Source organism: Dipodomys merriami, unplaced genomic scaffold (assembly GCF_024711535.1).
Source record: "Dipodomys merriami isolate MVZ:Mamm:240054 unplaced genomic scaffold, mDipMer1.0.p SCAF_17, whole genome shotgun sequence".
NCBI classification, from domain to species: domain Eukaryota; kingdom Metazoa; phylum Chordata; class Mammalia; order Rodentia; family Heteromyidae; genus Dipodomys; species Dipodomys merriami.
In genome coordinates, this window is record NW_027203048.1 from 24,674,687 (window position 1) to 24,689,462 (window position 14,776).

General features: G+C 43.2%; 1 protein-coding gene across 1 annotated transcript in view; it reads left to right on the forward strand.

The window, feature by feature from the left end:
* The window catches only part of Prkce (protein kinase C epsilon), a 522,558-nt gene extending 509,257 nt beyond the window's left edge, over nt 1–13,301 (forward strand). The window contains exon 15 of the mRNA XM_070025513.1: nt 9,809–13,301. Within this exon, the coding sequence (XP_069881614.1) occupies nt 9,809–9,955 (147 nt within the window). The 3' untranslated portion in view covers nt 9,956–13,301. The remainder of the gene's footprint in view (nt 1–9,808) is intronic.
* The last annotated feature ends 1,475 nt before the right edge of the window (nt 13,302–14,776 follow it).

The following is a 14,776-nucleotide window of genomic DNA, read 5'->3' on the forward strand; positions in this document are numbered from 1 at the left end:
TGGTGGACCGCCAGGCTCCTAACACAATTGTGCCAGGCACACACATACCCATCATAGAAAGGGGATATTTTGCCATCAGTCAACAGTGCTCTAAGTCAAATCCCTCTTCTTCTGTTCCTTCATTTTCTTTTTCTTATCTTGCGTTATTCCAGAAAGTTAAATATTGTCCATTAGGAAATACAAAATCCATACCATGAATGTCATGTCAGTGGGAAAAAAAAAAAAAAACGTTCTTTTGAGTGGTCACAGGTTTGACCACTAGATTTAGTCCTAGATTTAGTGCAGCACCTGGTGGATGAAAGCACACGGGTTGCCCAGGTTATTCTGTGAACTAGTAGAAACTTCTTACAAGTATCTATCTCAAAGACAGTGCTGATTGCTTCAATCCTATGGTATTGAGGAGGAAAACATGTTAACAAGTTACATTTGCTCTAAGCCATCTGTTCTCACCACTTCAGTGTATTATTTCATTGAATTCTTATAACAACTATATGGAGAGGACTACTAATATTACTAATATTTCTGTCTTATGGATGAGGGAATAGGATCACTAAAAGGAAGGAAATCCAAGTGGCTGGGCTGTGGAAATGAATGCTAAGTCACTAAGCTATACTTCCTCTTAGATGATGGTATTTACAAAAACCAATGTGATTTACCAGTGAGTTCGCAGATGTCCGAGTTTTATAAAGATCAATATAAACTATGGAAGGAACAGAACTGAAAAATAATGTCATTGCATAGCATAAAAGGAAGTTAAATCCAGAATAATTTAGACAGACATTAACAATGGCTTTTTGAAACTGATAAGAAAAATAAAGAGATCCACTATTCTTTACATGGATTCAACCAGGCCAGATATCTCAATTACAGAGCTTTAAAAAAAATTTCAGAAGCCTGGAGCTCCAGTCATTCCAGCCCCCTAATTCTTGGACAAGGCTCAAATGTGTTTGTTTTGGGATACACAGCCAGGCTTTCTTGTAAACCTTGAGTTTAAAATATGTATATATGACAAAGGGCTGTGGACATAGTCAATTGTAGAGCATTTCCTCATCATGTCAAGATGCTGGGTTCAATCTCTAGCAACACACACACACACACACACACACACACACACACACACACACACGATAGATAGATAAATAGACAAACCCAAGATTTTTATTTTCCCTTCAATTTCCCCTCCAAAAGAGAAATATCTTTGAAATACAGTAATTAGGGTAAAAACCCACTTAAAGGGATTTGGACTAAAAAAAGAGATAAATTAATTAATTACATTTAATTAAAGTTTATCTGGGGGGTTCTAAGAATAATTCATGCCCAGACCAGATCTCAAAGCAATTACATAGGCTCTCTGGGGATGAAGCAGCATCAGTATGATAGTTACTGGTAGTGCCACCCCCAGGTAATCCCCATGTTGCTGAGATTCAGAGTAGCTGCTCTAGGCACTGGTTGCTATAGAATCTGACATGTCTCCTACAGTATTGGTAATTTGGATATGACAGCAGTTTCATTGGTACAAATGGTTACTGGGCAGTAACTATAGGGACATGACAAAATAGAACATTAAAGCCAAATGATTAGAGACAGACAAATCATCTCCCAACATTTAGAAAGATGGAAAAGGGCTGGGAAGTCGGCTCAGTGGTAGAGTGCTTGCCTTGCATGCATGAGGTCCTGGGTTCAATTCCTCAGCACCACATAAGCAGAAAAAAGCCAGAAGTGGAGCTATGGCTCCAGTGGTAGAGCACTACCCTTGAGTTAAAGAGCTGAGGGACAGTGCCCAGACCCAGAGTTCAGCCTCCATGTCCGACAAAAAAAAAAGAAAGAAAGAAAGATGGAAAAGGTAGACTTGGGATAATGTCGAAAGGGATAATACTAAAGTGAATATCTAGAAGTTACCATGAAAATTAGTTTGTGGATGTTTAGGGGGTAATTACTTTGGGGACAAGTAATTTTATAGCTAGCAGAGAACTTCAGGAAGAAATTTGTATTTTCCTCCAGACAACCAGTTAAACCAGTTTATAATCACAACCTTATAAACAAGATAGGCTGCTTGAAGTTCAGTGTGATTAGCCACAGCTCACAAAGTGCTATGGCCAGTCTTGTCCCCAACAATACTTTTAGAGATAACCATGCCATCCATTTGTCAAATGACAAAAAAGCTGGAGGATGTAGCAGATAAGACAGATGGGATTTAAAATAACATATGTGCTGTATTTTGGAGTTTTCCTGAGTTTTAGAGCAGTCTGGAAGTGGAGCCTATGTGTCATGACTACTTCCTAAATAGGTAGCTGAGAGATTAATTACAAAATCATTCTTTATGGTGATTTTTCACAGGCTAGAAATTTGTGCCAAAGTTAAAAGCCAAGGCTACGTGTAAAGGATTACATTTGAATTGAAAACAAAATAATTAATTTGCGAAAAACAACATTAGTTTCTTAGGACTGCTGTCAGCAAGTACACAACATGGATGCCTTATAGCAAAAGGAATTTGTTCTGGGGACTGGAAGTCAGAGATGATGATGTCAGCAGTGCCATACTTAATTCTTTCAGCTGCTGGTAACCTGGAATGTGCCTTGGTTGGTAAAACCTAACTCCATTCTTCATCTGGCATTCTCCCAGTGTTGGGTCAACAAATTCCTTTTCTGTTTAACTTGTCCAGAATCAGTTTCTGTTGTTGAAAACTAAGAATCATGAGGAATACAGACAATAATGCTGTTCCCAGTTTTCACAGTACAAGAGTGGTATGGAAGAGCAATGTTATAATTTTGTTGATTGGCTTAAATAGTACCTTGACACTAATCCTGGGAAGCCAGTATGTCTCAGGGTCCAATTTTCTCCTCTTGTAAGGATCCCAGTCACATTGCAGTGGGGCCCACCCTAATGGAATGGTCTCGTCTTAATATGATCATATCTGAGAGACCTTATTTCCTTCCACATTTGGTTACATTTTAAGGTAGTAGGGGTTAGATCCTCATTTATCTTTTTAAGGCAACACAATCCAACCGATAGCGTGGTTAAACTAAGATAGCATCCTTGTTTTATCTCAGCCACTTAAGTGATAAGGCATTGATCTTATCTTAATATCCATTTAATTTAGGGTTTCAATCAAGTAGCTGGTAACACTACTGCACTTAGCATTGTACAGGCCCAAGAGTCCAGAATTGAGCAGTCAGCTCAAGAAGAAGATGGATGGAAAAGATGAAAGGGCACTCAAAGGACTCATGAAAGTTAGGTGCTGTGAAAAACCCCATGAGCAGCACAGTACTGGATGAATTCTGTATGTTTTACCCTGTTCTCCATGAAGAAATCTGGAAGTATGAACAATTCTTTATAAAGAAATTGTATAGAGAGAGAAGGGATAGAGGATTATGTTTAGAGAAATTACTGAGTTAATTTTAAGTTCTCTTCTAAACCTCATTTTTGCTAGGCAAGGCCCTAGGCAGTAATCATTTGTTTTTCCATTTACTTCACTCACCATGCCTATAAACATATGCACCTATAATCTATTGATTAGAATCTGTGAATACAGAGAACATATGTTTGTGTGTAAATAAAGTTTCAGGAAATGTTCAGTACTCACCCTAATACTTTACATTCTTCCATTTTCTTTTAGAATATATATGAAAGTGAAAAATAGCGCTTAGATAAGAATAGTGGCATTTTAAAACTAGGAGGGATTTGGTGACTGAAATAATGTAATTTCAAGCAAATAAACATGAAGTATCTGCTCTGCATGCTTAGTGGTGAATACTTCAAGGACTAGGAGAGGGGAATTTGATGTACAGGAGATATAAGGGAGCTGCATATGGTCACATGAGATATTAGAACTCACATGTAGCTATATTCCCAGCAATCTATAAGTTGAAACAATAGGATCATGAGTTTGAGGCCAAGCTATGCTATGTAAAAAGATCAAGGAAAGAAGGAAGGAAGGGAGGAAGGAAGGAGTGAGGGAGGGAGGGAGAGAGGGAAGGAGGGAGGGAGGGAGGGAGGGAAGGAAAGAAAGAAAGAATTGAGAGTGTAGTTCCTCAACACCACATAAGCAGAAAAAGCCAGAAGTGGCGCTGTGGCTTCAGTGGTAGGGTGCTAGCCTTGAGCTGAAGAGCTGAGGGACAGCGACCAGGCCCAGATTTCAGGCCCCACAACCGACAAAAAAAAAAAAAAAAAGAATAGAGAAAAGAAGGCAGGGAAAGGAAGGGAATCTGAAGGGGCCAAATTCAAGGACCAGGCAATGCCATGGAACTAGGAGGAAGGTAAGGTAAGAGGAGCCTTGTATCATGGAAACCTTCAAAAGGCCTGGGGGAAGCTGGCATTTTGGAAACTGGCATGTCTGCCCCTCCCCCCCCCCCCCCACACACACTTTCAGCCATACCTATGAGGTATAGAACCCTACTTGGGCACATTTGGCTTTCTGTGTCCTTGCCATCATTCATAACAATCAGAAAGGAAAAGGAGGGCTGGGAAGGTGGCTCAGTGGTAGAGTGCTTGCCTTACATGCATGAGGCCCTCAGCACCTTATAAGCAAAGATAAAAAAGCCGGAAGTGGCGCTGTGGCTCAAGTGGTGGAGCGCTAGCCTTGAGCTGAAGAGCTGAGGGACAGCACCCAGGCCCAGAGTTCAGGCCCCACGACCGGACCCAAAAAAAAAAAAAAAAAGAAAGGAAAAGGATGCCAGGGACCAGCAAGACAGTCACATGAAAGCCAGCCCTATGACACAGCCCATCACAACACAGTCACGATGATCTGGAAATCAGATAGCATTCAAGAGCAAACACCACTGGCTCTGAGAGCTCGTGTTTGTGGTTGCGTAGAGGGCTGGAGGAGAATCACACCAGTCAGACAGCAAACAAGCATGTGCTTCTGCCCATCTCAACGCTGATGTCTAAACACAGCCTCTGTGGAGCCGCCAGGCATGATGGATAAGGCAGGCCTGGGGCCTCTGCTTCTAGGATACACTCTTGGGGGGGGGGGAGTTTGAAAGTGTTTTCCTGTGTCCCTTTCCCCCCATTGCAGACATCTCAAAAGCATGCCCACCCCCATCTACCATATCAGGCTCAGAGCCCTCAAATCTAAGACCATATTTCTGAAGGGATGCCAGGAGCAATGGAATATTCTTTCCTAATATCATCCATGAGAATCAAAGACATACCCACCAAGTCCCTAAACACATCTACCTTGATGGAATTCTCCCAAACCTTGGTTGTAACTGCTCTTGTTCCTATATTGTATCAGTAATTAGAGAACCCTATGCACCCAAGCACTGGAAAGAGAGAGCCCATTAATTAGGCTGAAATCTCCTGTTTTGCAGGGCCCTTAGGGCACAGTGCTGGTCTACGCTATCTAACTCTAAACTCTTCATGAGTCAGAGTCAGCCCCTCCCTACTCCTACCTCAAATTCTCCAAATGACAAACCCCTCTGGCAGGATAGCAGCCAGTGGCCCTGAACCCTGGTCACATTGCTGGCTCTAGATTAAGCAACAACAAGTGAGGTGCATCCCTTCCTTCTAGCAGATAGCTGGGAGTGTCCGTCCATGCTGGGCATTGTGCTAGAGGGTAGGAATGGAATGGTGAATTCCATCAGGTCTCCACTTGCATGAGGCTGACAAGTCAGGTGAAAGAGGAACTGGGTATATGAAGTTAGGAGAGATGGTGGTTCAAAACACTCTTCCCTGAAGGAAGAGAGTCTATACTCTGGGAAGAAAAGGGATGTGGGGCAGAAGGCAAGGAGGAGAGAAGACATCTGGGAGAGGCTCACCTGTGCAAAATCTGAAGGGAGGAGAAAGTCCATGAGCATGGAATGCCTTGTGTTTCATGGGGCCTGGGGAGCTGAAGCTGGGGGAGTAGACAGGGATGTGATCTAAAAGCCTTTGAAGTGAGTTAGTACAGGTATTCAGAACATGCTCCCGAGCATGCCACAGAAGAGAACAATCACTGGGAGGAAGCACTAGCACATTCAGGCAGGCCCTGGCTCCATACAAATTCAGAATCTGGAGGCATACAGATTCATATAAGGTATCTCATAAGCTGGTGCCAGAAGCTCCTCAGTGGGCACATCAATCACATGAACGGTGCTGGGTACCACACCCAACAGGCACATGATGTGTTTCCACCGTACGCAGCACTAAGATTGGGAACTGAGCAAGAACTCACAGTTACCAGCTTCCTACTCTCATTGGGCTTTTCGTTGAGGATAGGGCCTCACTTGTAACCCTGTGTTACAGAGGTTAACATCTGTGTCATATAAGTGGGAGTGAGGAGTGGTAGGCAGTACCAGGATGAGAGTTCAGCCAATGACCTAACTCCTCTTCTCTGCAGCCATCCCTGAGTGAGGCCCAGAGGTGATGGAAAACAACTTCATGGAGGAGGGAAGCTATGCAGTCGGAATGGTGTTGCCCATATCCAGTGTCATCTCTCAGACTGGCAATGCAGCCAAGAGGCTGTTTGGGCATTGGGGGAAGTATGTGACCAACTGAGGACCAGGATACACTGTATCCCTAGAATGTCCTCCTCAGAACCTAAGTGTCAAGGCTCCAGGTTGCTCCAAGAGGGAAGGCAAGGCATTTTGAGAAGTAAAGTCAGAGAATAAGGATATAATTTCAGTTCTTTCCAAATCAGGGGATGCTATACTGCCGATGTGTCAGTGATAGGGAACAAACTTTCTAAGCCTCTGATGTGAATAGTCAGGAGTGTGGCCCTATGGGGATGTTGGCTATTTCAATTGGAAATTAGTAACTGCCTGGATTGGAGATGTAGCTCAGTGGTAGAGTGCTTGCCTAGTGTGCCTGAAGCCCTGAGTTTGATCCCCAACACAGTTGTGCTTCAGACCTACTGGATGTCTTTTGGTTGCTCTTTGGAATGATGCTCTGGTGCTTCCCAAATTCTTGCCATCACCCCTTCAAGCCCCTCCATCTAGGCTGTCTTCACTGAACACAGTAGGCCCATATTACATAGTCCTCCTCATTCTTCAGCTCCTTGACCCCCTCCCTCCTTCAACAGAGATTAAGTGCTACCAGACAGGTATTAGGCCTATCATCCTAGCTGCTGGGGAAACAGAGATCAGGAGATTGTGATTAGAAGCCAACTCAAGCATAAAAGTTCATGAGAGCCCATCTCAACTAATGGCTCGGAACTACAGTATATATCTTTTACCCCAGCTGTTGGGGAAGGGGCATCTGTCTGGGGAGCATTGGCCTGCATTTGTCATCCCCAGTAACACCAAGGAGTCACAAGTAGAAAGACAGAAAGCCCAGGCCTACCCAGACATAAAGTGAGACCCTGCCCTGAAAAAAAAAAAGTTTAAAAAAGAGCCCAGAGATGTGGCTCAAGTAATAGTACCTGCCTAGCAAGCAAAAGGCCCTGACTTCAATCCCTAGCACTGTCAAAAAATAAAAATAAAAAAGGTGTCACCACACCCTTTTCCCCAGCCAGCACCCTCCCGTAGCTAACATGCATGGTGGTGGGGAGAGGCTTTGTCTTGTTGTTCCTCTCTGAAGTAGCTCTCAGCCTGGGCCTCCCTTTTCCTCTGGCGCTTTACATCCTGGAGAACAACTAGTCCTGCCCAGGGTCAGCCTTTCTGGCAGCGACTACCAAGCCACTCCTGAGCTTCCCATTTCAAGGGGCAACACCAACATTCTGCAGCTACACGTCCTATGACTGGAAATCCCTTGGTTTTCTGTCTCCCTTCTGTCCTCTTTCCATGCTCTCTGAGACCTGAATTATGCAATGCAGACCCAGAGAGAGGACACCACGCAGGCCTGACAGTACTGAGGAGATTGGAAAGAATAGCTCATCCCTGTTGTGTGCCACCCATGATTCTCTTCAATCCACGCCATGTAAAAACAGAACCCTTGCCTGCTTCCCAACCCAAGCTTCCTTCTCCTTCTCTTTCTCTGTCTCTCTGTCTCTCTGTCTCTCTCTCTCTCTGTCTCTCTGTCTCTGTCTCTGTCTCTCTCTGATCCACAAAGCTCTCAAACTATGTTTAGACCATTATGCCAGGTCTTTCTGGCTTTATTTTAGCCTGATGGCTTTTCCTAAATATGTCTTGCTTGACTTTGACCCTTGTTTGTATATCTCATCCCATTTCTCCAGTATCCTTATTTCCAGTCCACTCATACTATAAGAGGCATCATGCTGAGACCTGGATTTGAATTCTGGCTCTGCTCTTTCTTAGTCAGGTGACTCTGGCCAAGCCATCGAATTGGCTCACCTCTACTGTAAAATCAGGATCCAATGCCTTCCTGTTCCGAGGATCAAATGAGGGAATGAATACGAAGGTGCTTTGGAAACCCTCAAACTATTTTCTGCATATCTTTGCTCTGAGGAGAGGTTGTTCTTAAGCTATTCAGGGGGGAAACATTTTATGTCAAGTTTAAAGAATACTAGCTACTTCTTAGAGATTTTAATTTGCTCGTGTGTGTGGCAACTGTCCAAGAACAGAATAGAAAAATACAACTTTGTCTCAAAGCTGCTTTTGGTTCATGGACTACCTGTTAACACCATTTAGGTATTAAGATTGTTTTTCCTATAAATAATAACAACCTTTCCATAAAATCATCCAGGTCACTAATACTAGGTAGTGCAATGAATCGGTATCTGAAAAGGCACTGCTGGAGCGCCTCCAACCTTCCTGCTGTGTGGCTCTGTGCTGAGGGGCCATGGGCATTGATGGTTTCAGCAGTTGGACTGCAGCTCACCTCCCAGCATCCCCATGCTGGACACTGCCCCAGGCAGTTTGGCAAATGCACTGTCCTGTGCAGACATCTTTTGTGTCCCATCTTTCTCCCTGCAAGGTGCCCTCCTCCCATCTCTCCTAACACAAGTGCGGCCTGTTCTTCAGTCTTAACCAAGCACTTACTTCTCTGTGCATTGTGTCTTAGACAAGAAGAGTGTTTTCCAAACTCAGCCTAAATGCAGAGAGCATTACTTACACTTCTAGAAACTAGGATTTGTATGTGGGTTGCTTGATTGCTGTTCTACAAACCCAGTCACTGTAAACCACACAGTTCCATTTGGTGTCCAACAACGTGTGAATCCTTCTCCGCTGGGGGATGAGCAATAGGTTTGCTCACTTCTTTTGACATATATTTACTAACTGCCTTGTGCAAACTACTGGAAACCCAAGGTTGAATAAAACAAGAAATATATGGTCCAAACAGAAGTATTATCACATCACAGCAAGACTGACTTGTCAGAATAAGTGCTGGGTGTAATAATAGCAAAATCCATAGGAGCACATAATAAGGTCATGCAGAGCAGGTGGGGATCAGGGTAGGCTCCCCAGAAGATGATTCAGTCCTCAGCCCATCTTCATCCTCACATATGTTGTAGATATGTCACAGTTGTGGAGTCTTCCTCTAGTGATGAAGGAATACTGGGAACTGTGGGTAGCAGATTCAAGTTTGTGCCCTGGTCACAGGGAAGAAGGTATTGATGCAGCTCAACAGTTAGGGCAGAGGCGATATGAGTGTGAATTAGAAGCTGTGTGTTTCACTCTCCCCAGATACACACGTGTGCACACCTACACATACACACACGCACAGCCTATGGGAATCCCACTTCCCTGCTTTTCCATCATACCCACACACCCCTTCTTCCTTCTCACCTTAAACTCATTCTTCCTTTCCTCCTCTGTCACCTCCCAGACCTGGGGCCATCCATCGTTACCTCATTGGAACAGCCCTGTGTCTGCTCCCAAGTAGCTAGAGGCCCACTTTGGTGAGAGGCTGGTCACCTTGATGCCTACTCCCTATGAGGGGCCCCCAGGAGGGAGGTCAGCCTTGATTCAGTGCTTTCTCTTCCTCCCCACAGAAAACCAAAAGAGATGTCAATAACTTTGACCAAGACTTTACCCGGGAAGAGCCAGTCCTCACACTTGTGGATGAAGCGATTGTGAAGCAGATCAACCAAGAAGAATTCAAAGGCTTCTCCTACTTTGGTGAGGACCTGATGCCCTGAGAAGCCACTCCAGGTGGACTTCGCTGATGCTGCAAGGGGGTTGCCTGTGTTACAGAGGCTCAGAAGGTCTTGAATTCCTCCTCCTCCCTGGAGCCCCAGTCCCATTCCACTCTATTTATTGCATTCCCTTACCCCAGGCCACCACTTCCCCTACCTTCCTGGTGACTAGAAGGCACTCTTGGGTCTTGCCTCATCAAAAAACATAGACTCAAGTTGGGTCAGCCGGTAGCTGTGCACACTGCCGTGTTTGGACTGTCCATCCACAAGCCTGGTCCTACTCTTGGGGTTCTTGGCTATGAAGCAACTTCAGTTCTTTAACCACAAAGAAAAAAAAAACTAATCCAACAAGAAGACTTTTGGCTGTGCCAGTGGATATAGAATCCTGACACCTCTTGCTTCTCATCCGTCCTGTCCCTGGGCTAGCACCCCTGTCCTTCTTCCCAGGAGAAGAATGAAGACTTCTTCCACATGAGGACAGACACTTTGAGGTGTGCCTTGGATGGAATGAGCCTAAGAGATGCAACAGACTGGCTAGCCGTGTCAGTGTGCTTGTGAACGGCACATTCTTGCTGCTTTGGTTTTAGCTTTTGAGCATGCCAAAGTCTTACACATTTGCATCTCATGGAAGAAATCATTCTTTGTGGGGGAAAAATTTGATGTTGAACTCTGTTAACATTTGAAAAATGAGTTACCAAATTTGCTTTCTAATTGGCACCATAGCAATTTCAACATGAATACAGGTATATATTAAAGGGCTAATGTACAGTGAGAATCCAGTCATTCAGGGTCTATGCTGTCAAAGCTTTAGTGACACATGGGAGCTATGTGAATCAAGAGAAAAGAAGGCAAGGAATGCTCATCATTATTAAAGTTCTACCTTGACACAAAAACCACCACAGCCATGACCAATACCCTGAGATCCTAGCAAAACTTAGTTCCCAAATTCTCCTTCCAGTTTCATCCTAAATTCCCAGCATAAATGCTATTTATTTTCTGCAGCATTGTGTTGTATTTTTTGTGCACTTCTACAAAATGGTAGTACTACTGTGTTGTGTTTTTTAGACATTAAACATGTAAAGTTAACTATGAATCTGGTTTTGGAACAAGAGGACTAAAACTCAACATGGGTTAGGCAGAAGTGTCAAGAGACTGAAGAGTGATTGGTTTGAAACCTTGACAAGGTAACAAGATGTGCCCAGAGTTTAATTTCTGTGTGATATGCGATAGCAACTCATGTGGACACTATTTAATTGATGTGATCTTACCTCCTGTAGCTATGCTAACAGTGTTATATTCTTTGATTTCCAAGGATTCTCTGTGGCTTTGTGTATATGTTTCCCAGAGGTCATTTGATTACCTATTTTATTGAATTGATCTAGCAGGGAATGGAATCCATTCCAGCTGTTGCACGTGGATTTCCCAGCTACCCCTAAATATATATATACTTGTGAGTGGCGAAGTGGCACTAATGAAGCTTTTTGCCTTTTGTACATTTGAGATTTTTTTTGTATATAGTGTTTGCTGCAAGGCCTGTGGAATTCATTCATTGAATATAAAGGTATCTGCTGCATGTTCAGGCATATTATAAAACTTTAGTCTATGAAAGAGTAATTATTAAAATGTCCAGGTGCAATACTCTATAAGTGTATTGATTCAAGTTACCGAGAGTTAGGTGTGTTCATTCTTTTGGGGGGGAGGGGAGTGTCCTTTATATTGTTTATTTCATTTTGGTTTAAAGAATGTCAACATTTATTAAGCTACGTTAAGTCTCACATATAGTTCTCCTGTGCTCTATTAGCCCTGATAGAGATGGGAGAAAGAAAGGAATGTTCTCAATGGTGGTTTCAAAGCTTAGATAGTGACTATTTTGAGCCCATAGCAAGTGTGCCCCTTATTTGCATCTGGCTGGTCACAGCCTTTGTTACTAATGATATCATTTAGTTCTGTTTTGCTTTTATTTTTTAAAAACTCAGGTGTAACTATTATCTGTCCTTATGATGATTGCAAATATTAAATATTATGCTGTATCAGTCCATGTGTTTGGCGTACCAGTGAAGTGATGAACATTAATTTCTCTTCGGTAACTTGACGCATTGAGGGCAGACTATCTTCTGGAGCAGAATACAAGCACAGAAACATCTTCATGGTGGCATCATCTCATTTTTTTAGAAAGACGTGACAATATACCCATCATGCACAACTCTCTCTCTCTCTCTCTCTCTCTCTCTCTCTCTCTCTCTCTCTCTCTCTCTCTCTCTCTCTTTCTCTTTATCCCCACCCCCACCCCCCTGCTTTCTTCAAAGTTAGGAACTTTGGACAACTAAGTCAGATCTACCTGCCATACCCAAGTGGTCTTGTTCCAGGGCTAGGTGGTGTTTTCATGGTGGCTGGGATTAGGCCCTTCCTCTAGGACAACTAACATATTTGTCGGGAAGGCAAACAATACATTCCACCAGCAGCTCTAGGCAATTGGCCAGCCTGGCTCTCCCTTTTAGCACCCAAAGCCTTGCTGGCTGGGATACCTCTAGCTAATAAAGTTCTTACATAGAAATATTTAAAGCCAGTGGAGATCTATAGAAAAAGGCTTGTGTTTTCCTTGGGTGTACATTGTTTCTCTCATTTTCAACAAGATTTTGGGCAAGGAGGATATGGCTCAGGGGTACAATGCTTACCTAGGATCCTAGCATATGTGAGACCCTGGGGTTCATTGCTATAGCATCACACATGGAAAAAAGTTGGGAAACAGACACAGTTACATTTCTGTCATTTCTACTGGTTCTTCATAATCTTTCTAGCCCCCTCCCTCCCCCCTTCTCTCTCTCTCTCTCTCTCTCTCTCTCTCTCTCTCTCTCTCTCTCTCTCTCTCTCTCTCTCTCTCTCTCTTCCCCTCTCTCTACTGCCTTTCTCTCTCAAAGAAAAAGATGAAGTGCAAAAAAAGCCAAAAAAAAAAAAAAAACCCCAAACAAAAAAACATATGAAGGATAGCTGTTCTCCTGTGTTTTCTAATTATGGACTTTGTAAAGTGAAAACATCATTTTTTTTCCTCCAAAGGTGAAAAAAAATGCATTTTGCTTTAAAAAATAAAAGAAGGCTAAAAAATTACCTCTTTTTAAATTATGTGCAAAATAATTCTGGCTAAATATAAAATGTATTCAATTTTAGGAGGTTTATTTTGTGTTGTGATGCTTTATTTGTACACCTTATTTTCCTTTCTGGATGTAATTTTACTCTCTTGCCATTCATTAGTGTTATTTCATTGTAAACATTATTGTGCCAAATGTACTGTATTCAAAAGGATGTGAATGTGTATTGTTTCAGAACCTAATAAATACAACCTTAAGTCTTATTTCTCATTCCCAATAAGGATTTCTGTTTCCTTTATGAATAGCAAAAGAGAATCAGTGAAACATATTGTGTTTTATACATCAGGTCTTCTCAAACCCTGGCTGCCTGGGCATGGAAGAAAATGCTTTTGTCCACCTGGAAGCAGAAGATGCTTACCTTTTTTGTCTTTCCAAGAAAGCAGTAGCCAGTCCTCCTTATAACCAAAGCCTTTTCCATCCTTCTGAGGACTCAGCTTCGGGCTTACTGCTCCAAATCTGTGGGGCCCAAGATACTCCTTCAAGTCTATGAGTCACTTGCAGGCTGACCTGGCGGGTAGATCAGCTGGAGGAGCTTTTGCTTATTTTCCTGCCCATCTCTCTGGCTCAGTCAACATCTGATCTGTCACCATGCTTGTGACTTCCAGGCTCTTCCAGTTCCTCCCTTACTCTGGGCTTCTTTTCCCACCATTCCACTCAGTGAAATGGAGTCTGGTGCTACAAGAAAGGCTACTCTTCTCTCTCCCTCACACACTTCTCAAGACTGTTGGGTTGTTGCTGTGGCAGTGTTTCTTTTACTTTTGTTTTTTAGTTTGGGGATGAAATCCAGGGTTTTACACATGCTAGGCAAGTGCTTTGCCACTGAGCTACATCCCAGGCCCCAAAGAGCTTGAGACTCAAATTTGCACTGCATTAGAAACTACATCAGAAAACTCAGTTAACCCACAAATTCCCTTTCATTATGGGTTACAGAAATTATTGCAGATTTAACTATTTGTTATCCTAAAGTGAGAAGATAGCCTAACTTGTCAAACTTTGAAGCCCTGAAAATCATTCATTCATTTTTGTAGCACTGGATATCAAACATGCTAGGAAAGCACCCTACCACTGAAGCCATACCATCTAGCCCCAACTCACTCCCCCTTCCCCCCAGCCCTGCCCAGTTCTAGGGCTTGACCTCAGGGCCTAGGCCCTATCACAGAGCTTCTTTTGCTTAAGGCTAGCACTCTACTACTTGAGCCACAGCTCCACTTGCTAATTTTTGGTAATTTGTTGGAGATCAGAGTCTCACAGACTTTCCAGCCTGGGCTGGCCTCAAACTGATGTCCTCAGATCTCAGCCTCCTGAGGAGCTAGGATTACAGGCGTGAGCCACCACTGGTGCCCAGCCACCAACTCCCTCTTTATGGCCCTCCAGGGACTTCAGTGGGTCATCCTAAAAGGTTTCTCTGCTCAGGTTTCCTTTACAGCAGTATGACCTGCTTACGTGGAGATGTGAGCATAGATCTCACCTTGTGCCCACCCCAGGGAGAAGGTGTGTTTCTCATGGATTTTCTTCTCTGATTCAGCCAGAAATTTCTAGGTAAGTGGCCACCCATGAGAAACAAACTTCCCACCAACTTTTCTGTCTTAAGAGTTTAAACAAATATCAGAAGAAACCTTGATTTAATTATTTTTCAATGCATATACATATCACATACACATTGCACATGCCATATCTG